This window comes from Oncorhynchus tshawytscha, linkage group LG26 (genome assembly GCF_018296145.1).
Source record: "Oncorhynchus tshawytscha isolate Ot180627B linkage group LG26, Otsh_v2.0, whole genome shotgun sequence".
NCBI classification, from domain to species: Eukaryota; Metazoa; Chordata; class Actinopteri; order Salmoniformes; family Salmonidae; genus Oncorhynchus; species Oncorhynchus tshawytscha.
In genome coordinates, this window is record NC_056454.1 from 48,603,323 (window position 1) to 48,630,315 (window position 26,993).

Below are 26,993 nucleotides of genomic sequence, written 5' to 3' on the forward strand. Positions count from 1 at the left end.
AAATATTCATGGTGAATAAATAGGAATTATATAGATCTTTATTCGTTTTCATAATATCGAAGGACTTCATGTTCTTGATAATATTATGGCTCATGGTTGTCAACCTCTGGGTCTTAGGATCAATTATTTTTTGAATCTGCACCCCCCTCCCACACACACTCCTTTTTGTGGAACAACATCAATCCAAACACAGATGGATTTTGAAAGCAAATCTATACCGTCTGTCTCGTCTGTTGCGATGAGGTTACCCATCACAATCAGTGAAGAGATGTGAGTGACGATCAATGTATAGGCGCAACTATAGTGTTATCATACTCCCAAGTAGGCCTACTTCCTGTAAGTTTAATCCTTCATGTTTCAGCAGAGTTTTTTCCTGTTTAGTGTATTCTTCCTACAGTGTGTTAACTGTAAAGCTCCAGTCTACAGGCCCTGCGTGCCACTTCTGTTTGGAGATGTGTTTTAGTAAAGACATAAAGACGTCCTCTGCTTTATAAATACTCTGTCTTTTGATGTTCTAATGTCATTCTAAAATGAAAGAAAATCGGCTAAAAGGTTTCCCCTCATAAAACGGTTCACTTAAACATTTTCATTTTCACGTGGCCTCAGCTTTAGTCAATGAGATGGGGTTAAACAGTGAGATTACGTGTCATTGTAGTCTAATAGTCCATGCTCGGGACCTCTCTGTACTCCTAGCCCAGGGGAATAACACAGTTACCGTGATTGATAATACACTTCTCTCAGAGGGAGAGAGAGGCTGGGCTGGAGCTGTGCATTGTCCTGTGGGTTAGCCTCAGAGCTCTGCAGAGGGACAACCCTATGGGTAGCGTTAGCTATTGCACTCTGCAGTGGGAGAAACATATGGGTTAGCTATAGCGCTCTGCAAAGAGACAAGCCTTTGTATTAGCATTAGCCTCTGCAGAGGGAGAAAACTATAGGTTAGTTATAGCGCTCTGCAAAGAGACAAACCTGTGTATTAGCATTAGCCTGTGCAGAGGGATAATCATGTGGTGTTGGTTAGCCTAGCCTAGTGTTGCTAACCCGACAACTGTAGCATAGCTATGTGTTATTTTCTCGCTGCAGAGAACATGTGAATAGATTGGCTACCAGATGACTGTGGTGGATGTTTCTACACTGAACAAACCAGATGACTGCGGTGGATGTTTCTACATTGAACAAACCAGATGACTGCGGTGGATGTTTCTACATTGAACAAACCAGATGACTGCGGTGGATGTTTCTACATTGAACAAACCAGATGACTGCGGTGGATGTTTCTACACTGAACAAACCAGATGACTGCGGTGGATGTTTCTACATTGAACAAACCAGATGACTGTGGTGGATGTTTCTACACTGAACAAACCAGATGACTGCGGTGGATGTTTCTACACTGAACAAACCAGATGACTGCGGTGGATGTTTCTACACTGAACAAACCAGATGACTGCGGTGGATGTTTCTACACTGAACAAACCAGATGACTGCGGTGGATGTTTCTACACTGAACAAACCAGATGACTGCGGTGGATGTTTCTACACTGAACAAACCAGATGACTGCGGTGGATGTTTCTACACTGAACAAACCAGATGACTGTGGTGGATGTTTCTACACTGAACAAACCAGATGACTGTGGTGGATGTTTCTACACTGAACAAACCAGATGACTGTGGTGTTTCTACACTGAACAAACCAGATGACTTTCTGTTTCTACACTGAACAAACCAGATGACTGTGGTGGATGTTTCTACACTGAACAAACCAGATGACTGCGGTGGATGTTTCTACACTGAACAAACCAGATGACTGCGGTGGATGTTTCTACACTGAACAAACCAGATGACTGTGGTGGATGTTTCTACACTGAACAAACCAGATGACTGCGGTGGATGTTTCTACACTGAACAAACCAGATGACTGTGGTGGATGTTTCTACACTGAACAAACCAGGCGACTGTAGTGGATGACTGTAGTGGATGTTTCTACACTGAACAAACCAGATGACTGTGGTGGATGTTTCTACACTGAACAAAAGTGTAAATGCAACAATACAACAATATAAATGGTTTTTACTGAGTTACAGTTCATATTACGAAATCAGTCAATTGAAATAAATTAATTAGGCCCTAATCTCATTGTTTTCACATGACTGAGAATCCAGATATGCATCTGTTGGTCACAGATACCTTTAAAAAAATGAAGGTAGAGGGCGTGGATCAGAAAACCAGTCAGTATCTGGTGTGACCCACCGTTTGCCTCATGCAGCACAACACATCTCCTTCACATAGAGTTGATCAGGCTGTTGATTGTGGCCTGTGGAATGTTGTCCCACTCCTCTTCACTGGCTGTGCGAAGTTGCTGGTTGTTGGCGGTAACTGGAACACATTGTCATACACGTTGATCCAGAGCATCCCACACATGCTCAATGTGTGTCATGTCTGGTGAGTATGCAGACCATGAAAGATCTGGGACATTTTCAGCTTCTAGGAATTGTGTACAGATCCTTGAGACATGGGGGCCGTAAATTATCATGCTGAAACATGAGGTGATGGAGGTGGATGAATGGCATAGCAATGGGCCTCAGGATCTCATTGCGGTATCTCTGTGCCTTCATATTGCCATTGATAAAATGCAAGTGTGTTCGTTGTCTGTAGCTTATGCCTGCCCATACCATAACCCCACTGCCACCATGGGGCACTCTGTTCACAACGTTGACATCAGCAAACTGGTCGCCCGCATGATGCCATACACATTGTCTGCCATCTTCCCTGTACAGTTGAAACCGGGACTCATCCATGAAGAGCACACTTATCCAGCGTGCCAGTGGCCATCGAAGGAGAGCATTTGTCCACTGAAGTTAGTTAAGATGCCAAAATGCAGTCAAGTCAAGACCCTGGTGAGGACGAAGAGCACGCAGATAAGCTTACTTGAGTCGGTTTCTGACCGTTTCTGCATAAATACTGTGGTTGTGCAAACCAACAGTTTCAACAGCTCAGACGATCCCGCAGGTGAAGAATTCGGATGTGGAGGTCCTGGTGGTTACAAATGTTCTGTAGTTGTGAGGCCCGTTGGACGTACCTCCAAATTCTCTAAAACGACGTTGGAGCGGCTTATAGTAGAAAAATCAACATTACATTCTCCGTCTCCGGCTCTAGTGGGCAGTCCTACAGTCAGCACGCCAATTGCACACTCCCTCAAAACTTGAGACATCTGTGGCATTGTGTTGTGTGACAAAACTGCACATTTTAGAGTGGCCTTTTATTGTCCCCAACACAAGGTGCACCTGTGTATTGATCAGCTTCTTGATATGCCACACTGTTACGCACGCCTCTATGAAGAGGGAACGCAACACCCTGCTACAACTAAACTCTGTGAAGCGAAAAAGGTATGGACTGTAGGTGCGAGTAAAAATGACAACAAGCAGAATGTGGTACCGTTTACAAGGACTTTATTCCTTTACACGGTAATATGGGGAAAAGGGGCTGGACGGAACCAAAGCAAAGAAAGTAAATCTCAAAGCCCCCCCCCTCTCCTATCTTACCTGCCTACCCACTACTTACCTAATTTAGCACCACCTGGTGCCCTAACCAAAATACAAGGGGTGGTCCACCCAGGTCTTACCTAGTGTGCCTAAACAGCGAATATGCTACGGGTATATGTATGGCCGCGGGCCTCTTGCCTAAGCACTCCCTAGGTGCCTTCCCCTTCCCCCCTGGGAACAAATGAAACAGAATATTAAACAATTTCACAAACTAAGAGACAAAGGACATCAAATAAGTTCTGAGCAACAAACTCACAAAACATACCAACTCTCAGCAATGAACTCCCAGCAAAATCAACCTCTAGCAAAATCTCTACAATGACCTCCCAGCAAAATCTCTCTAGCAAATCTACCTCCAGCAAAATCCTCTACAAAAAAAATCTCCTGAACAGAACACTGGCTTTTATATATCTTCTGAAGGAATGGGTAATTGGAGACAGCTGTGTCTTGACGAGGGGGCGGGGTCAGCTCTCCAATTAGCCCTGGAGTCGACCAATCAGCTGCTTGAGGGATTTCAGGAAGCCATTTCCTGAAATAAACACATGCAAATACACAAACTACAACACATAATCTGGGGAACGTAACACACACCTGTCAGGTGGATTATCTTGGCAAAGGAGAAATGCTCACTAACAGGGACGTAAACACATTTGTGCCCAACATTTGAGAGAAATGCGCTTTTTGTGTTTATGTAAAAAATTCTGGGATCTTTTGATTTAATCTCATGAAACATGGGACCAAAACTTTACATTTTGTTTATGTTCTCCTTTCCTGCTACAAAAGTAGCCTGAATACCCTTGAGAGTCCAGACCCCCTGTGTTTTGTAATTTAGTGTCTGGTGGAAGGGGGATCGTGTCTCGGTGGTTTAGAGGGGTAGAGGTCTGGCTCGGCAGAGTGACTGGGTGGAGGGGAGTGGTAGGAGAGGGAGAAAGGGGGGAGAGCTGTGGCACAGCGGCTCAGACGGTTAGCTTCTCTCCCAGCACCCCACTTGGTTCACTAACGGTGAATGGATCTATCTGCAGTGTAAATGACTTCACAGCTTCACATCACTTCCTCTGCGCCATGTTTTGTTGTTGTTTAAATGCCTAAGCTCTGTTCCCCCCCCCCCCCGCCCCCGCGCCCCCCGCCCCGCCCCCCCCCGCCCCCGCCCCCATGTGTTTGAAAGGTACGGTAGATTGAGGTTGATACATCCTCGTTAGAGATTTACTGATGACTTGCCTTTTTTGAACTCGCATGAACTTCATAAAATTATCTTTCCCCACTAATTTCTCTGATCTTACATATAAACTTTTTAATAAAAAAAAAAAAGAATGCTATTAAGCGAGCATTAATTAGAGCTCTTGAGAGTAAGATACGATTGCATATATGATCATTAAACTATATAGAGCCCAAAGCGGCCTGGATCCAATCTTGAGATTTGAAACCATAATTTGAAACAGTAGATCCACCATTCTAATGAAGCATTGATACAGGTCAGTCCTAACCTAACAAATCAACACATATATATATATATATCCAGGGTTACTTGTTACAAATACCTTCGATGCATTGCTTTTTCCATTCCACATTTAATTCCACCTGTGTATTAAGACCAATTGTCTGGTTTCTAGATTCACAGCATACCTCAGCATGGGCTGATAAGGAATTGTGTTGATGTTGAAGTGTGTTGCTTGCTACTGGTTTCAATTAGAATCACTTGTTTTAGTCTATAATATTTAGCCACAGAAGGCATTTTCACAGCTCATCCGAACACTTGACAACAGGCACGCACACACACACACGCACACGCACAGACACACACGCACAGGCACACGCACAGGCACACGCACAGGCACACACACACACACACACCATTACACCTCTCTGGGTCTGTAATGGACTGTGATATCAGCGTTAAGTGGTGAGGTCCATGTCGGGACTGACCCCACACAATGGCCTGAGTGGGTTCTCTCCCCATTAATGACAATATTATTGGACAGCAATTTGAGCCACTTTGCGTCCTGCACTCATTGAGGAAAAAATACCCACTAAGCCTCCTGAACTGATTGACGGGTATAGAACCACTAAGCCTCTTCAGTTCAGATATGTACCAATGGACAGATGACTCAATATTTTAAAAGCAGAGGGTTTAACCTGAACAAGTGTGTGTCTGATATGGCACACTATCCACCATACAGGAATCCATTTTTATTTGATTTATTTTACCTTTTATTTAACTAGGCAAGTCAGTTAAGAACAAATTCTTATTTTCAATGACAGCCTAGGAACAGTGGATTAACTGCCTGTTCAGGGGCAAACTGACAGATTTATACCTTGTCAGCTCAGGTGATTTGAACTTGCAACCTTCTGGTTACTAGTCTAACTAGTCTAACGCTCTAACCACTAGGCTACCCTGCCGCCACTCAGTTAAGGCTCAGTTCAAAAGTACTATATAGCGTTTTTAAACATCGATGAAAGTTTGTCTCAGGGTTCAACTATAGCTGTTTGAAGTCTAATCTTATACCTGTGTGAAAATGCAACCATTGAATTACGTTTCAGAAAATAAAATCATGAGTTAAAAAAAAGGTCTATTGTCCGTGGGGAATTTTTTTGGCTCTTACTTTATATTTGTTGACGGTGTGATTTCACCTTTCAGGAGGATCTATCCAGGGCTTCATTTGTGGGTTTCATGTCAGCACTAAAGGACGAGTTATAGTGTAAATAGATTCGAAACTTGAATGATGTTACTATCTTCTTCTCTGGCCTCTGGGATGTTTGAACAGGACACCTTTGGGGAATTGGAAGTTTTAATACATCTCTTTATCCAACATGAGCTTTGAATGTACAAGTTTCCATATATCCTAAGTATTAAAGTGGCAATCCTCAAATTGAAACAGTAACAAAGTGTAATCCCAGCCACTGCTTTGGTAATCATCTCAGGGACCGAACCTGGATGAAATGTAGCTACTCTATAAATTCATAGACAGAGATATGGATGCAAGGATCGGCCAGCCATGATATCAACATTATAGTTTTGACCATGGTTAGAGGCTATACAGTGTTTGTTTAAATTGACCTTGTTTACAAAACAAGGTGAAACAAGCTTCTATTTTGGGTTTGTGATGCGGTGCGACAGTTGAACTAAGCTCATAAGGCATTTATCTATAGGTTATATTCTTCAAGAATCAATGGGTACATATCATTATTTATAAGTCCAAATATAGATGTAACAACTGCAGATTGACACCTTTGAATAAATTAGATTTCAAATATGATCTAACCCCCCCCCTCCCCCCTCCCAGTGAAACTACCCTCATCTCCGTTTTGCTGAAAATCAATATTACTATTAATACCAAATATCAACAAGGAGAAAATTGGGATCCAGGTGAATCAGATGAATTGGGTTTTCAAGGAGCATTATATTAAAAGGCGCTACACGTACTGCAAAACATCCCACTTTGCAAATGATGCATAGAAATCAAGAGGACGTGAACAACGTGTCTGTTATTAAAATCTGAGGGTAAATAGTATACCCCCTGTAGAGTCATCTGTTTCTATCTGACTCTGGTATAGCGTAGAATAACGTTGTCAGAAAACCCCGGGCAACACCAAGCACGGACACGCACACAGTAGCAACATTACTGTGGTGTATTCATATAGAATGTTAGAAAGATTTTGTCAACCGTGTCAATAACGTATTCTATCACTGCCACACAGTATAATGTATTCTATAGGGACATCACTGCCACACAGTATAATGTATTCTATAGGGACATCACTGCCAGACAGTATAATGTATTCTATAGGGACATCACTGCCACACAGTATAATGTATTCTATAGGGACATCACTGCCACAAAGTATAATGTATTCTATAGGGAGATCACTGCCACACAGTATAATGTATTTTATAGGGACATCACTGCCACACAGTATAATGTATTCTATAGGGACATCACTGCCACACAGTATAATGTATTCTATAGGGACATCACTGCCATACAGTATAAGGTCATTATAATCTACTGTTTTTATCCACTTGTAAGGATTTAATTTCAACCAGTTTTGCTGAGCTGAGATATAATTAGACTCCTTATCTTTCACTGAGCTGAGATATAATCAGAATCCCTCTCTGTCACTGAGCTGAGATAGAATTAGATTCCTTATCTGTCACTGAGCTGAGATAGAATCAGAATCCCTCTCTGTCACTGAGCTGAGATAAAATTAGATTCCCTCTCTGTCACTGAGCTGAGATAAAATTAGATTCCCTCTGACACTGAGCTGAGATAGAATCAGAATCCCTCTCTGTCACTGAGCTGAGATAAAATTAGATTCCCTCTGACACTGAGCTGAGATAGAATCAGAATCCCTCTCTGTCACTGAGCTGAGATAAAATTAGATTCCCTCTCTGTCACTGAGCTGAGATATAATTAGACTCCTTATCTTTCACTGAGCTGAGATAGAATCAGAATCCCTCTCTGTCACTGAGCTGAGATAGAATCAGAATCCCTCTCTGTCACTCAACTCAGTGTCAGGGAGGTGTTCTAATTCTATCTCAACTCAGTGACAGAGAGGTGTTCTAATTCTATCTCAGCTCAGTGACAGAGAGGTGTTCTAATTCTATCTCAGCTCAGTGACAGAGAGGTGTTCTAATTCTATCTCAACTCAGTGTCAGAGAGGGAATCTAATTCTATCTCAACTCAGTGTCAGAGAGGGAATCTAATTCTATCTCAACTCAGTGTCAGGGAGGGAATCTAATTCTTTAAGCGTTTCGCTTAAAGCGTTTCGCATAAACATCTGCTAACCATGTGTATGTGACCAATACGCTTCGATTTGATTTGAGTTCAGATATAAGTTAGATTCCCTCCCTGACAGAGGTGGTGTTGTCCTTGTTGTTTCTTCCAGGACTACGCGGAGAAGGAGAGGACGGCGACCATGGCCAAAGCCTTGGAGGACCTGAAGGCCAACTTCTACTGTGATCTGTGTGACAAGCAGTACTACAAGCATCAGGAGTTTGACAACCACATTAACTCTTATGACCATGCTCACAAACAGGTAATGGACCTGTGAACACACACACGCACACACACACACACACACACACACACACACACACACACACACACACAATTGTAACGCATATTCAACCTTAAGATTGTTTAATCGTTTGTTAATCTTTTGTACACAAAATTGAGGTGTTCATTGACTAGACAAATGGGTAAACACTGTGTGACTAAGACACATAAAAAAAAATGTGACATAGTAGGTTACAATGGCACAAGACACAAAGGCCTGTAACCATGTATGAAGGGTCCTGTATATACTATACAGTGGTCAATGGCTGTAACCGTGTATGAAGGGTCCTGTATATACTATACAGTGGTCAATGGCTGTAACCATGTATGAAGGGTCCTGTATATACTATACAGTGGTCAATGGCTGTAACCGTGTATGAAGGGTCCTGTATATACTATACAGTGGTCAATGGCTGTAACCGTGTATGAAGGGTCCTGTATATACTATACAGTGGTCAATGGCTGTAACCGTGTATGAAGGGTCCTGTATATACTATACAGTGGTCAATGGCTGTAACCATGTATGAAGGGTCCTGTATATACTATACAGTGGTCAATGGCTGTAACCGTGTATGAAGGGTCCTGTATATACTATACAGTGGTCAATGGCTGTAACCGTGTATGAAGGGTCCTGTATATACTATACAGTGGTCAATGGCTGTAGCCCTTTGGGTCCAGTAGCAATTGCAGAGGTACACTTTCAATTTCAACTCCGAGGTCCATAATTCATATGGGGCCAATGTTGGTGTTGCTGTTGTTATTGTTCTAGTTGTTGTTGTTGTTGTTGTTGTTGTTGTTGTTGTTGTTGGCCTACCAACACTGCCTTCAGAAAGTATTCATACACCTTGACTTATTACACATTTTGTTGAGTAATCCTGAAATCAAAATGGATTAAAAGTAATTGATTTCACCCCATTCTCCATAATGACAACTGAAAACCATAATTCATATGGGGCCAATGTTGGTGTTGCAAATTGTTATTGTTCTAGTTGTTGTTGTTGTTGTTGTTGTTGTTGTTGTTGTTGTTGGCCTACCAACACTGCCTTCAGAAAGTATTCATACACCTTGACTTATTACACATTTTGTTGAGTAATCCTGAAATCAAAATGGATTAAAAGTAATTGATTTCACCCCATCTACACACAATTCTCCATAATGACAAAGTGAAAACATGTTTTTGGAAAATTTAGCAAATATATTGAAAATGGAATAAAGAAATATCTCATTTTCATAAGTATTCACACCCCTGAGTTAATTCATTGTAGAAGCACCTTTGGTAGTGATTACAGCTGTGAGTCTTACTGGGTAAGTCTCTAAGAGTGATTACAGCTGTGAGTCTTACTGGGTAAGTCTCTAAGAGTGATTACAGCTGTGAGTCTTTCCACACCTGGATTGTACAATATTTGCCCGTTATTCTTTTCAAAATTCTTCATCCTCTGTCAAAATGGTTGTTGATCATTGCTAGGCAACCATTTTCAGGTCTTGCTATAGATTTTCAAGTTGATTTAAGTAAAAACTGTAACTCGGCCACTCTAGAACATTAATTGTTTTCTTGGTAAGCAATGCCATTGTAGATTTGGCCTTGTGTTTTAAGTTATTGTCCTGCTGAAAGGAGGATTCATATCCCAGGGTCTGGTGGAAACAAGACTGAACCAGGTTTTTTGTATCTAGAGTGGAAAGCTGTCATCAAGGCAAAGGGTGGCTACTTTGAAGAATTAAAAAATCTAAAAAAATATTTGTTTAACATTTTTTTGGTTAACACATAATTCCATATTTGTTATTTAAAAGTTTTGATGTCTTCACTGTTATTCTACAATGTAGAAAATAGTACAAATAAAGAAAAACCCTTGAATGAGTAGGTGTGTCCAAACTTTTGACTGGTACTGTACATATTACCTCAGTCACCTCCACTACCTTGCACCCCTGCACATTGACTCAGTACTGGTACTCCTTGTATATAGCCTCATTACTACCTCGCACCCCTGCACATTGACTCAGTACTGGTACTCCTTGTATATAGCCTCATTACTACCTCGCACCCCTGCACATTGACTCAGTACTGGTACTCCTTGTATATAGCCTCATTACTACCTCGTACCCCTGCACATTTGTATCAACATAACAAGATTCAACAACTGAGACATAAAATGAACAAGTTCCACAGACATGTGACTAACAGAAATTGAATAATGTGTCCCTGAACAAAGGGGGGGGTCAAAATTCAAAGTAACAGTCAGTATCTGGTGTGGCCACCAGCTGCATTAAGTACTGCAGTGCATCTCCTCCTCATGGATGGCACCAGATTTGCCAGTTCTTGCTGTGAGATGTTACCCCACTCTTAAAACTAAGGCACCTGCAAGTTCCCAGACATTTCTGGGGGAATGTCCCTAGCCTTCACCCTCCGATCCAACAGGTCCCAGACGTGCTCAATGGGATTGAGATCCGGGCTCTTTGCTGCCCATGACAGAACACTGACATTCCTGTGTTCCAGGAAATCATGCACAGAATGAGCAGCATGGCTAATGGCATTTTCATGCTGGGGGTCATGTTAGTATGAGGCTGCAGGAAGGGTACCACATGAGGGAGGAGGATGTCTTCCCTGTAACGCACAGCGTTGAGATTGCCTGCAATGACAACAAGCTCAGTCCAATGATGCTGCGACACACCGTCCCAGACCATGATGGACCCTCTACCTCCAAATCGATCCCGCTCCAGAGTGCAGGCCTCGGTGTAATGCTCATTCCTTCGACGATAAACGCGAATATGACCATCACCCCTGGTGAGACAAAACCACGACTCGTCAGTGAAGAGTACTTTTTGCTAGTCCTGTCTGGTCCAGCGACGGTGGGTTTGTGCCCATAGGAGACGTTGTTGCCGGTGATGTCTGGTGAGGACCTGAAAGCCCTCAGTCCAGCCTCTCTCAGCCTATTGTGGACAGTCTGAGCACTGATAGAGGGATTGTGCATTCCTGGTGTAACTCGGGCAGTTGTTGTTGCCATCCTGTACCTGTCCCGCAGGTGTGATGTTTGAATGTACCGATCCTGTGCAGGTGTTGTTACACGTGGTCTGCCACTGCTAGGACGATCAGCTCTCCGTCCTGTCTCTCTGTAGCGCTGTCTTAGGTGTCTCACAGTACGGACATTGCAATTTATTGCCCTGGCCACATCTGCAGTCCTCATGCCTCCTTGCAGCATGCCTAAGGCACGTTCACGCAGATGAGCAGGGACCCTGGGAATCTTTCTTTTGGTGTTTTTCAGAGTCAGTAGAAAGGCCTCTTTAGTGTCCTAACTTTTCATAACTGTGACCTGAATTTCCTACCGTTTGTAATCTGTTTATGTCTTAACGACCGTTCCACAGGTTCGTCTTCATGTTCATGTTGTTTATGGTTCATTGAACAAGCATGGGAAACAGTGTTTAAACCCTTTACAATGAAGATCTGTGAAGTTATTTGGATTTTTATGAATTATCTTTGAAAGACAGGGTCCTGAAAAAGGGACATTTCTTTTTATGCTGTGTTTATTACTGTGGTGTGTTAGGAAACAAAAGACAATGGCTTCTATAGCTTTTACAGCTGGTCTGAATCTAGCAGCCGTTCTCTTAAATCTGGCTTTTCAAAGTAAGGATGAAAGACACTGATCACCTCATCTCACCACCATGTCGAAACGACTTTTACAAAATGAGTTGAAATGAGTGTATTTCAGTATTACAGCTCTAACACCCTGACAGATTTCTTGGGAGATGAGGAGGCTTTATCCCTCAGTTTTGTATGATGTAACCCAAGGCATCCTAATGTAATACAATGCACTCTTCCTGCTCCACCAATCATTCAGGACCAAGGAGCTCGGTCCACAAGCATCTCTTGCTCAATCGATGGATAGCTAGCTACACCTCCTCCACTAAGCAGCACACTAACGCACCTGGGTATGAGGTAAATATAGGAGACGACAACCTGCCTGCTACTAGTTAGTCTACACCCATTGTTTTACGAAACATGTGACAAAAAGAAAACAGTCAGCCAGGGAGGCATGGGGGCCGACTGAGACCAGTGTGGTGGTTAGGAGGAGAGGAGGACTGGAAGTAACACATACACCACACACAGAGATCCCCTTCCCCCACACATACCCTGTATATGTTAAACCGCATCCAGAGGGTATCAGACCAGTTACCCCCAGTGTACTCCCACTGAAAGGTAAAGGTCTGTTAACATGACAAAATGATATCTGATCTCAACGCATCACTTCCCTGCTATGAGAACCCAGCCACTGTACATGCGTGCCAAATAGCACCCTATTCACTATACACTATGCACTACAATTCACACCCTGTGGGTCCAGGTCAAGCGTGCACTACTAAGAGAATAGGGCGTCATTTGCTTCGCAGGCTGATGTAAATGCAATCACTGGAGCTTCCTCAGATAGGAGAGGTTGTGGAGGAGATGAACTCTGTATCTCATCTTTCAGCATGAGAGTAATGATTTATGTTGTAGGTTCACTAAGCTGTCTTTTGTAACCAATGTTATTTCTATCCTTCACCCTCCGTCTCCACCACCACTACCACCACTACCGCCAACTACCACCACTACCACCAACTACCACCACTACCACCACTACCACCAACTACCACCACTACCACCACTCACTACCACCACTACCACCACTACCACCAACTACCACCACTAAACCACCACTACCACCACTACCACCAACTACCACCACTATCACCACTACCACCACTACCACCAACTACCACCACTATCACCACTACCACCACTACCACCAACTACCACCACTAAAACCACTACCACCACTACCACCAACTACCACCACTATCACCACTACCACCACTACCACCAACTACCACCACTACCACCACTATCACCACTACCACCACTACCACCACTATCACCACTACCACCACTACCACCACTACCACCACTACCACCACTACCACCACTACCACCACTACCACCACTACCACCACTACCACCAAAACCACCAACTATCACCACTACCACCACTATCACCACTACCACCACTACCACCACTACCACCAAAACCACCACTACCACCACCACTATCACCACTACCACAACTACCACCAACTACCACCACCACTACCACCACTATCACCAACTACCACCACTACCACCACTACCACCACTACCACCACTACCACCACTACCACCACTACCACCACTATCACCACTACCACCACTCACCACTACCACAACTACCACCAACTACCACCACTATCACCACTACCACAACTACCACCAACTGCCACCACTACCACCAACTATCACCACTACCACTACCACCACCACCAATCACACCACCACTACCACCAACTACCACCACTACCACCAACTAACACTACCACCACCACCAATCACACCACCACTACCCTCACTACCTCCACTACCACCACCACCAATCACACCACCACTACCCTCACTACTCCCACTACCACCACCACTACTACCACCACCACCACCACTACTACCACCACCACCACCACCATCACCACCACTACCACCACTACCACCACCACTACTACTACTACCACCACTACCACGATAACCACCACCACTAACACCACTACCATCACCACCACTACCACCACTACCATCACCACCACTACCACCACTACCACCACCACCACCACCACCACTACCACCACTACCACCACCACCACTACCCCCACCACCACTACCACCACCACCACTACCACCACCACCACCACTTCCACCACCACCACCACTACCACCACTACCACCACTACCACCACCACCACTACCACCACTACCACCACCACCACTACCACCACCACCACCACCACCACCACCACTACCACCACCACCACTACCACCACCACCACTACCACCACTACCACCACCACTACCACCACTACCACCACTACCACCACTACCACCACCACCACTACCACCACCACCACTACCACCACCACCACTACCACCACCACTACCACCACCACCACTACCACCACTGCCACCACTACCACTACCACCACCACTACCACCACCACCACTACCACCACTACCACCACCACTACCACCACCACCACTACCATCACCACCACTACCATCACCACCACTACCACCACTACCACCACCACCACCACTACCACAATCATCACTACCACGATAACCACTACCACTACCACCACCACCAGAACGACCACGATAACCACTACAAACCACCACCACAACCACTACCACCACTACCCCCACCACCACCTCTACCAACCCACCACCACCTCTATCAGTGCCTGGTACAGCAACTGCACCGTCCACAACCACAAGGCTTTCCAGATAGTGTGCGGTCTGCACAATCAAATCAAGTCAAATATATTTATATAGCCCTTCTCACATCAGCTGATATCTCAAAGTGCTGTACAGAAACCCAGCCTAAAACCCCAAACAGCAAGCGGTGCAGGTGTAGAAGTGGCTAGGAAAAACTCTGCACAATGAATCACCGGGGGGCAAACTACTTGCCCTCCAGGACACTTACACCACACAATCTCACAGGAAGGCCAAAAAGATCATCAAGGACAACAACCACCGAGCCACTGCCTGTTCACCCCACTACCATCCAGAAGGAGAGGTCAGTACAGGTGCATCATCAATGCTGGGACCAAGAGACTTAAAAACAGCTATCGCAAAGCCATCAGACTGTTTAACAGCCTCCCTGACACAGAGAGGTTGCTGCCTACATACAGACTCGAAATCCTTGGCCACTTTAATAATGTTTACATAGCTTGCATTACTCATCTCGTATGTAGGTCAAGGTCAAGGTCCTAAACGATATCTTAACCGTCATCGATAAGAAACAATACTGTGCAGTCATATTTATCGACCTGGCCAAGGCTTCGACTCTGTCAATCACCACATCCTCATCGGCAGACTCGATAGCCTTGGTTTCTCAAATGATTGCCTCGCCTGGTTCATCAACTACTTCTCTGATAGAGTTCAGTGTGTCAAATTGTAGGGCCTGTTGTCCGGGCCTCTGGCAGTCTCTATGGAGGTGCCTCAGGGTTCAATTCTTGGACCGACTCTCTTCTCTGTGTACATCAATGATGTCGCTCTTGCTGCTGGTGAGTCTCTGATCCACCTCTACGCAGACGACACCATTCTGTATACTTCTGGCCCTTCTTTGGACACTGTGTTAACAACCCTCTAGGCAAGCTTCAATGCCATACAACTCTCCTTCCGTGGCCTCCAATTGCTCTTATATACAAGTAAAACTAAATAAATGCTCTTCAACCGATCGCTGCCTGCACCTGCCCGCCCGTCCAACATCACTACTCTGGACGGTTCTGACTTAGAATATGTGGACAACTACAAATACCTAGGTGTCTAGTTAGACTGTAAACTCTCCTTCCAGACTCACATCAAACATCTCCAATCCAAAGTTGAATCTAGAATTGGCTTCCTATTTCGCAACAAAGCATCCTTCACTCATGCTGCCAAACATACCCTTGTAAAACTGACCATCCTACCGATCCTTGACTTCGGCGATGTCATTTACAAAATAGCCTCCAATACCCTACTCGATAAATTGGATGCAGTCTATCACAGTGCCATCCGTTTTGTCACCAAAGCCCCATATACTACCCACCACTGCGACCTGTACGCTCTCGGCTGGCAATCGCTTCATACTTGTCGCCAAACCCACTGGCTCCAGGTCATCTACAAGTCTCTGCTAGGTAAAACCCAGGCTTTTCTCAGCTCACTGGTCACCATAGCAGCACCCACCCGTAGCACGCGCTCCAGCAGGTATATCTCTCTGGTCACCCCCAAAGCCAATTCTTCCTTTGCCCGCCTGTCCTTCCAATTCTCTGCTGCCAATGACTGGAACAAACTACAAAAATCTCTGAAACTGGAAACACTTATCTCCCTCACTAGCTTTAAGCACCAACTGTCAGAGCAGCTCACAGATTACTGCACCTGTACATAGCCCACCTATAATTTAGCCCAAACAACTACCTCTTTCCCTACTGTATATTTATTTAGCTCCTTTGCACCCCATTATTTATATCTCTACCTTGCACATTCTTCCACTGCAAATCTACCAATCTAGTGTTTAACATGCTATATTGTATTTACTTCGCCACCCTGGCCTTTTTTTGCCTTTACCTCCCTTATCTCACCTCATTTGCTCACATTGTGCCTAGACTTATTTTTCTACTGTATTATTGACTGTATGTTTGTTTTACTCCATGTGTAACTCTGTGTCGTTGTATGTGTCGAACTGCTTTGCTTTATCTTGGCCAGGTCACAATTGTAAATTAGAACTTGTTCTCAACTTGCCTACCTGGTTAAATAAAGGTGAAATATATATATTTTTTTAATAAATGTATATACTGCATTCTATGCCATCTTTTGCATCTTGCCAATGCCGCTCGGTCAACTGTCATCCATATATATATATATAAATATTCTTATTCCATCCCTTTACTTAGATTTATGTGTATTAGGGAGTTGTTGTAGAAGTGTTATATTACTTGTTAGATATTACTGCATTGTCGGAACTAGAAGCACAAGCATTTCGCTACACTCGTATTAACATCTGCTAACCATGTGTATGTGACCAATGAAATGTGTTTTTGGGGGGTGATGAACGATGACCGAGTGGAATAGGCAAGATGCAATAGATGGTATAAAATACAGTATATACATATGAGATGAGTAATGTAAGATATGTAAACATTATTAAAGTGGCATTATTTAAAGTGACTAGTGATCAATTTATGAAAGTGGCCAATGATTTGAGTCTGTATGTTGGCAGCAGCCTCTCTACGTTACTGATGGCTGTTTAACAGTCTGATGGTCTTGGGATAGAAGCTGTTTTTCAGTCTCTCGGTCCCAGCTTTGATGCACCTGTACTGACCTCGCCTTCTGGATGATAGCGGGGTGAACAGGCAGTGGCTCGGATGGTTGTTGTCCTTGATGATCTTTTTGGCCTTCCTGTGACATCGGGTGGTGTAGGTGTCCTGGAGGGCAGGTAGTTTGTCCCCGGTGATGTGTTGCGCAGACCTCACCACCCTCTGGAGAGCCTTACGGTTGAGAGGATCTGCTGAGAAGACAGGGAGAAACTCCTACAGGTGCGCCAGGCTTATAGCGTCATATCCAAGAAGACTTGATAATGTAATCGCTGCCAAAGGTTCTTCAACAAAATACTGAGTATTATTTCAGATTTTTATTTCTAATAAAGTAGTAAAAAAAAATCTCAAAGCTGTTTTTGCTTTGTCAATATAGGGTATTGTGTGTATATTCATGAGTGGGGAAAACGGTTTAGTCCATTTTAGAATAAGGCTGTAATGTAGCAAAATGTTGAAAAAGTCAAGGGGTCTAATTTTTTTCTCCTCAGGTATTGTAGAGGTCCTGGATAGCATGGTTTACTACTTAAGGAATGCAATGTTTAGGTAACATTTAATCATTTGCTAGCCTACTAAAATATACAGTGTTTGTTCATTTGTTTGTGGATAAATCTATTCAATAGTTATAATTTCCAATAAGGAACTATCCACTTTCATTCATTTTTAATCAACCCACTATGAGATTAACTATAGGAAAATGTTGTTTTCCCATCTCTCCCCCTCCCGGCCCTCAGAAACGCACATCCCTGTAGACGGGGAAGCCAAATTAAAATTAAAATCAGAGAGTTTAATCTAAGAAGTTAATCTGAAAACAGATTTAGAGATTTACTCATAGTTTATTGGTTTTTGTACACAGATTTAGAGATCTACTCATAGTTTATTGGTTTGTGTACACAGATTTAGAGATCTACTCATAGTTCATTGGCTTGTGTACACAGATTTAGAGATGTACTCATAGTTTATTGGTTTGTGTACACAGATTTTCAGATGTTATCGCAGGTGCATCAAAATGCTTGTGTTTTTAGCTACATCAATAGGATGGTAGTGGGGTGACCCTTGCAATGAAAACAAATTATACTATACTAGTAATACAGAATTGTTTAATGAATTATATAGGAGGAGCCATGACTAGAATACAGCATATAAAGTACCAGTCAAACGTTTGGACACACCTACTCATTCAAGGGTATTTCTTTATTTTGTAGAATAATAGTGAAGACATCAAAACTATGAAATAACACATATGGAATCAGGTAGTAGTAAGAAAAAAAGAGGTAAACAAATCAAATTATATTTTATATTCTTCAAAGTAGCCACCCTTTGCCTTGATGACAGCTTTGCAAACTCTTGGCATTCTCTCAACCATCTTCACCTGGATCAATTTTCCAACAATCTTGAAGGAGTTCCCACACAAGCAGTACGTGTTGGCTGCTTTTCCTTCACTCTGCAGTCCAACTCATCAAAAACTATCTCAATTGGTTTGAGGTCAGGTGATTGTGGAGGCCAGGTCATCTGATGCAGCACTCCATCACTCTCCTTATTGGTCAAGTAGCCCTTACACAGCCTGGAGGTGTGTTGGATCATTGTCCTGTTTGAAAAACAAATGAAACTCCCACTAAGCACAAACTATATGGGATGGTGTATCACTGCAGAATGCTGTGGTAACCATGCTGGTTAATTGTGCCTTGAATTTAAAAAAGAAAATCACTGACAGTGTCACCAGCATAGCAACTCCACACCACCACACCTCCTCCTCCATGCTTCACAGTGGGAACCACACATGCATCCTTTCACCTACACCTGTCTAATGTCCATTGCTTCCAGTCTAATGTCCATTGCTTGTGTTTCCTGGCACAAGCATGTCTCTCCTTCTTATTGGTGTCCTTTAGTAGTGGTTTCTTTGCAGCAATTCGACGATGAAGGCCTGATTCACGTAGTCTCTTCTGAACAGTTGATGTTGAGATGGGTCTGTTACTTGAACTCTGTGAAGCATTTATTTGGGCTGCAATTTCAGAGACATGACTAAGTGGCTAAGTTCAGGACAGGGTACTGGGTGGAGGCTGGCTCGTGATGACTGTTTAACAGACAGATGGCCTGTAGATAGAAGCTGATTATCAGTCTCTCAGTCTCAGCTTTGATGCGCCTGTATGGTCTCTGCCATCTGGGTGGTAGCGGGGTGAACCAGCCGTGACTTGAGTGGCTGAGGTCCTTGATGATCTTCTTGGCTTTCCTGTGACACCGGTTGCTGTAGACGTCCTGGAGGGCAGGCAATGTGCCCCCCGGTGATGCGTTTGGCTGACCGCACCACCCTCTGAAGAGCCCTGCGTTTACAGGCAGTGCAGTTGCCGTACCCGGCGATTATACAGCACCACAGGATGCTCTCAATTGTGCATCTGTAAAAGTTTGTGAGGGTTTTAGGTGACATTTCAGGTTGTCAGTTGAACTTGAAACTTTTGATCCTCTCGACACGTAGAGATGTTTCAGATAGGATGCATCCTTTTAGACACCCCCTTATATAGTGCTAGATTGAATGTAGATTGGTTGGTGAGATATTAACAGGCCAATTTATGTAAGCCTTTGTGATACAGTGCACTACCTGGCCCTATCCTATCCTAAAAGGATTCCACTATAGAGGGGATAGGGTGCGGTTAGGTACGCCATATTAACGATCTGTTCTGACTTCCACAGAGGCTAAAGGAGCTGAAGCAGAGAGAGTTTGCCCGGAACGTGGCCTCTAAGACCAGGAAGGATGCGCGGAAACAGGAGAGAGCACTTCGGAGGATACATGAGCTTGCCGAACAACGCAGAGAGGTCCATTGGTGGGTACATACTGTATGTCCCAGAACATTCCAGGATATGATTCATCACAGATTATTGGTTGAAGTGTGATCTGTCACAGATAATGTATATGTGGATCTTTCAGATAATGTATATGTGGATCTATATGTGAGTCTTTCTGACGTTGTAGTCATAACATTTGAAATACCAGTTCTGATTTTAAACGGATTATAATGAAGTAATTTCAACCAGATTTGCCCACCTTTTTATACACAGTATATCGTTTTGATGTAATGGGGAAATTCAGATGTCTAGGGATCAGTCCTTGCTTGAGATACATGAATCATGAGCATTGATATCATTAAGTGAAACGGCCCATAACAATTGAGTTCCATGCACAAATGAATATGGACTTGCAAAATATTCATTCAAAATGTTATTTTTCTATATTTCAGCGCTCCAGGCAGTGGCCCCAAGTTCAAGTCCACTACGGTGGCAGTGGAGGGCAGTTTCAGAGACAGCTGTACCGATGGACCTTCAGAGGAGTCCAACAACTCCACAGTTCTGGAGACAGGAACCCACAACCACACCAGCACCGGCACTGGCCTGGCCACCAACAGCAAGACCCAGAAAACACTATACTGGCCTTACACGGGAAAGGCCAAGAAACAGACTTACAACAGGCACAAAATAGCATTCTCATTCTCCTTCCCAAAGAAAGCATCCATCAAGCTGAAATCTTCGGCCGCCGTGTTCTGTGACAACACAGAGGAGGGTTCCAAAGAATGTGTCAGAAGACAGAAGCTCAGAATGCCCCTTGTTGAGTTGAACATTCTGGACTCTCCTACTGCAGAGCAAAAGGGACTGGGTCATGGGACTGTGGAGGCTATTGACACTCAGCCTGGTGATCTCAGCCCAAACAGTGTTAGTTTTAGTGAGTGGAGCCAGAGGTCATCAGATGCACTAGCCAGGTCTGACATCCCGATGCCACCACAGTGCTCACATTTGTGTTCTGTGCTAGTTAACTCTGAGGATATGGCCAGACCTTATGCGTCCTCCGTCTCCCAATTACCTGCAGTCCCAGGCAACCCAGACACAGTACTAGATAGACCGAACTCTGAGGAAACTCAGAGAAACAGCCCAACAGAGGCCGAGCCGGAAACAAGCAAACTCCAACAAGATCATAAAATAGAGGAGAGTGTCTGTGGGGAAGAGGACTCCTCCATTAGCAGTTTCTCTTCTGAGGTCCTCTCCGGTTCTGATGGTCCCACTGAGAACGGCTCCTCCTCTCAATCCTCTCAGTGTCCTGGGACGGCGAGAGAGGAACAGAAAGGAGAAGACATTACGGTGGTGGTGAAGACCCTGTCTTTCACCAAGCCCAGCCAGCCCTTCTTCTCTGTGCTCAGTAGAGATGGAAACACTGTTCTCCAGTGGCCTACAGAGATGTTGACCTTCACCAGGACAGAGCCCTGTCTCTCCTACAGCTGCAACCCCCTCCATTTTGACTTTAGGGCCTCACAGCAATGGCAGAGCAGGGCGAAGGTTAGTGTTGGTGACAGTCAGAGTAATTTATCTGTGGCTTTGTGTATCAGCTCAACCTCTGACTGCGCTGAGGAACCAACAAATGTTGACAACAAGCACAATAACAAGGCCTGCTCTGGCCCAAACCATCAGAGCCCTATCAGAGACGGCAGGGAGGCAGTGAAGAGGAAGGATTGTCTCATATGTGAGCACCACACGAGTGACACAGACACAGAAAGTTGCAGCTTGCGACTTAAGAGACACAGCAGTGGCGGATATAGTAGGCACTCAAAAGGTAGGACTCAATCTGAGAAAAGAGCAGCAGGTGGCGAGAAATGGAAATCCAGAGACAGGCGCCATTATAGGAGCCACAAGAAGAAGGGGAGGAGGAGGAGGAGGAGGAAGGGGATGAGAGGAGGCGGTGAGGAAGAAGAGGAGCACCACAGAGAGAGGGAGACGGATGGAGGGTTGGAGAGCAATACAGAGAAATGCAACAAATTTCAGAGACGGTCTGAGTGTTGGGAAGGACTTGATAGCCAATTTAGAGTCCCCACTTCACAGCAAGTGCAGCCATTAGAGAAGTCAAAGCAATCGGCTGAGGACAGCGGCTGCGCTGCTCCCTTTGCCGCGGAGGACAGGGAGACGGAGAGGGAGAGGGAGAAGGAGAGGGAGACAGAGAGAGAGAGGGAGAGGGAGGGAGGGAGAGAGAGAGAGAGGGAGAGGGAGAGGGAGAGGGAGAGGGAGAGGGAGAGGGAGAGGGAGAGGAAGCGTGTGGTGGAGAGGGAGCGGGTTGTGGAGAGGGAGGAAGAGAGAAGAAGACAGGAAACAGCAGGCAGAGTAAACGGCTCAGCGGGCAGCCTCAGCCTCTCGGATGAAAAGGTGTTTGGGAAGAGCGTCAGGAGAGACCCGGTCCATCCATCAACAGAACAGAGAAACACGGCAGGGCATGGCTCAAAGAGTTCCCAGAGTCACAACGACACCCCTTGCCCTGAGAAACCTCCTGGGGTTGTTAGACAAAACCCAGGCAGAGTGATGACTGTCACGGCACCAGAGAGCTTAGTCACCGTTACCCAAAAACTAAGCATGGCCCTTTCACCCGAGAGGCTTGGTGAAGACTTGTGTGAGAGCAGGGCCCTGAAACGGAAAAGGACAGCATCAATGTCTCTGGCTGATAAGGAGCAGGGCCTTGACCTCCAGGGTCCATGCACTCAGTGTCAGCCAGCTGTAATGGTAGAGCCCAGTGGGCCAGTCCTATGTACCCAGTGTCAGTCAACTGTGGAAGAGTCCAATTGGCCAGATGGTTCAATGGGTGAGGAGGGGTCTGCTTGGTCTTGCTGTGTTTCTTGTGGTGGGGAGGGGAGACAGAGGAAGAGACAGAGAGGGTCCAGTTATACTCCTCACATCTCAGACCCTCCTGTAGGTCACAATGTTCTCATCTCAGACCCTCCTGTAGGTCACAATGTTCTCATCTCAGACCCTCCTGTAGGTCACAATGTTCTCATCTCAGACCCTCCTGTAGGTCACAATGTTCTCATCTCAGACCCTCCTGTAGGTCACAATGTTCTCATCTCAGACCCTCCTGTAGGTCACAATGTTCTCATCTCAGACCCTCCTGTAGGTCACAATGTTCACATGGCAGAACCTCCTGTAGGTCACAATGTTCTCATCTCAGACCCTCCTGTAGGTCACAATGATCACATCTCAGACCCTCCTGTAGGTCACAATGTTCACATGGCAGAACCTCCCCTGGATGTACTGTCTGTTGACAGATGTGAGCTGAACGTCCAGAGTGAGAATCTAGTGAATACAGTTGTGGAATATCTTGAGGTTAAAGGTCAATTTGCCAGCTGTAGTGCCTTGAGTCAGCCAGCTGTAGAGCACGACAGTAAGTCAATGGGAGGCTCTCCTCGGCTCCAGATTCAGAACAATGTTCCCAGCATGAAAGAAGAATGTTCCTTCTCTCCCTCTCAAACTGGACCTGTAAGAGATCCCCCAAATCCCCCAGAAATAATTGGTGTTACTAATGAAAACAAAAACAACACTGTTTGCCTCCCAAACTCTTCCACTGTTTCTCTCCCGATCATGGTACATCATATAGGAATGGGTAACATAGGACAAGATTGTATAACAAGGAAATCAGTGGCAGTGGCTGCCCAGGTCAGTCCACTGGGTGTGAGAGAGATCATCCCCCCGTCCATCCCACAGATGTTTCACAGACAGAAAACCAGTCAGCACAGTCCCCAGAGCCACCCCACCCACCAGGAGTGCCACAGCCCCCAGCATACCCAGATTCAGAGGTTTCATCCCGGGGTTAGGGTTCAGGACGAGAGAGGGTTCATGGAGAGCCTGAGACCTGGCGGTACTAACGTTACAGCTGGCCCCTACCACAATCACCGACCGCCATGTTTCCATCCGCAGCTGTCTGACGGCATGGAGAAACAGCACTGTCTCGTTCAGATCCAGACCCACAGGCACGTCCTCCACCACCATCAGCAACATCAGGTGTTCCCTGGAAAGATGAAGCAAGTTCTGTCTGGATCTCCTGTTGCGGTGTCCACCTCCTGTCCTCCCATGCTCCATCCCGTCCACCTGTCTCCATCCCCCATGTCCCCCATGTCCCCCATGCCAACCAGGACCATCACTATCCGACACACCATTCTCCATCACCAACATCACCACCGTGCAGGCTTCCTCCCTGCTCACCCCCAACCAACTCTCTTACCCCATGTTCTGCCTGTCCCAGTCAGCAGCCTGACTATTGGGGCAGAAATGTGTCCCTCTGGCCCCTACCCACCTCCTTTTGTGACCTCACCACCACAACTCTCGGTAATGGCCCCACCCAGTTTACACCACCACCCAATGGCGGTGACATTCCACGCCATGCCCCGTCCAGCCATGTTCCCCTCCATGCTGCAGCCACACCCACATCCCACTGTCATCCCTCTACAGTCCATGTTTTGATGACATCACATCCCACTGTCATCCGGCTACAGTCCATGTTTTGATGACATCACATCCGACTGTCATCCGGCTACAGTCCATGTTTTGATGACATCACATCCCACTGTCATCCCTCTACAGTCCATGTTTTGATGACATCACATCCCACTGTCATCCGGCTACAGTCCATGTTTTGATGACATCACATCCCACTGTCATCCGGCTACAATCCATGTTTTGATGACATCACATCCCACTGTCATCCGGCTACAGTCCATGTTTTGATGACATCACATCCCACTGTCATCCCTCTACAGCCCATGTTTTGATGACATCACATCCCACTGTCATGCGTCTACAGTCCATGTTTTGATGACATCACATCCCACTTTCATCTCATTGCTGGACACGTTTTGATGACATCATCATCTAACATGCCACTGCAGGAAGTATAGCTTTCAATCTTCTCTTTTTGTTGTTTTACTTACAACTATTATTTCAAATGGGGGCGAAAGCAACAACAAACAAACAAAAAGTTACTGTCAATTTCATCTCGTACTTAAAGTGGTCTTTTCTTCACGTAACATCCCGAAACCTGCTTTAACAATGGAAAGGCTTCTGTGGTAGCCTAGTGATAAGTGACTTTCATTCATACAATATTATCCAGAAATATTTCCTTTAGAGTGACAATCAAGCATAACTACAGAATTAGAACGTGTGCAATACTAAAAAACCAGTCTGAAGCAGATTAATTATTAGAGTGTCCTCTAGACTGTATTTTTTTTGCTAGTGAAGTGCTTCAATAGTATACCTTTAAGGGCATTACATGCAATACTAGTTCAAACATGAACATAAGCACAGTCCGTTTTTTTGTGCAAACGGGACGTGTGGAAGAGTTTCACTCTACGTTTATATTGTTTCCTAAAGTATGACAATTCATTCACAAAACACTCTATTGTACAGCATTCCCCCGTAGTTTCAGACACAGCCCCCCGAAAAAAATAAATATATATATTTGGCAAGTAAAGTGTGCATTGAAAGAATGGGTCTGAGCTGTGGCTGTCCTTATATGGACACGGCTACATATGTTATGAGTTAGATTTTCTACATTAGATTTTTTTTTTAAAGTGTCAGTGTCTTTGTAATCACATAGCCCTGATTTGATTCTGTACCTAAATCTGCTTACCAAGTGGTCGCAAATGCTTCCCCATAGGCCTTCTCCATGTAATTGTAATACAGTAGGTGATGAACACTGTTCTACCGTTCTGCAACTAATTCAACTTGATTTAAAAAAAAAAAAAAAAAAATGTTGTACATTGTTGTAAATTAGCCATATTTATAATTCACTTGCAGGATTTATTGTAAGATATAATTCTGATTTTTATAGTGCAAGTTACCCCTTTATGTATTATCATCATTATTTAGATACAACTATGTTTTTACTTACGTTTTGTCAACAGAATGATGTTGAGGTAAAAATAAATCAAATGTAAAAAATAAAAAAAATAAAAAAATATTCCTCTTTCTCGATTCTCCTTTTTTGGGTTTTCGGATGTGTGAGTCTTTTTATTCGCCACTCTGCAGTACACTATAATGAATACAACATCAGTGTTAAGTTGACTTGCTGATAACATGCAGTCGGAGAGAAAGGTAATAAACGACGTAGTTGTTTGTGGAGGTTGTAAGACAAAGAGGAAATGCAATGTGGAGGGAGATTTGTCTTGGAGATAAAGCGCTGTTGAATATTTCATCTAAAAGAGTTCCTGAGAGAGATTACAACAGCAACAACATAAAATATGATGGCGGATAATGTGGTGTAAATTTAGTCAGTCTATTTTACAATGAGATGCATTAAATCTCCTGCAAGCAAGGCTTTGTCAAACACCCCACATGCTGTTTCACTGCTACAAATGACCTTCAGAGGTCTAGAGCTGTCACTAAAATGGTCGCTGTCACCTCCAGGCTTCTACAGTGTTTTCCAGTATTATTGGTTTATTCGGGAAACACCATTAGGTTTTGCAGCAGCAAATATCCTTCTGGGATCCACACAAAAACACCACAAGTGACAAAACACTGATGCACTGATACACAATAACAGACACACAAATGTATAATGCACTGATACACAAACAATAGAATAATGGTGTGTCTGTGTGTCTGTGTGTGTAGATAGTGTGTCATAGAGTGTGTTAGAGTGTCTGTGTGTGTTAGTGTGTCTGTGTGTGTTAGTGTGTCTGTGTGTGTAGATAGTGTGTCATAGAG

General features: G+C 44.5%; 1 protein-coding gene across 1 annotated transcript in view; it reads left to right on the forward strand.

Annotated features, from left to right (window-relative positions):
* LOC112224899 (zinc finger protein 804A-like) overlaps positions 1–25,719 on the forward strand; it is a 156,185-nt gene extending 130,466 nt beyond the window's left edge. Inside the window, exons 2-5 of the mRNA XM_042306378.1 lie at positions 8,425–8,574; positions 20,181–20,311; positions 20,726–22,481; positions 22,545–25,719. Of these exons, the coding sequence (XP_042162312.1) occupies positions 8,425–8,574; positions 20,181–20,311; positions 20,726–22,481; positions 22,545–24,752 (4,245 nt within the window). The 3' untranslated portion in view covers positions 24,753–25,719. The remainder of the gene's footprint in view (positions 1–8,424; positions 8,575–20,180; positions 20,312–20,725; positions 22,482–22,544) is intronic.
* The last annotated feature ends 1,274 nt before the right edge of the window (positions 25,720–26,993 follow it).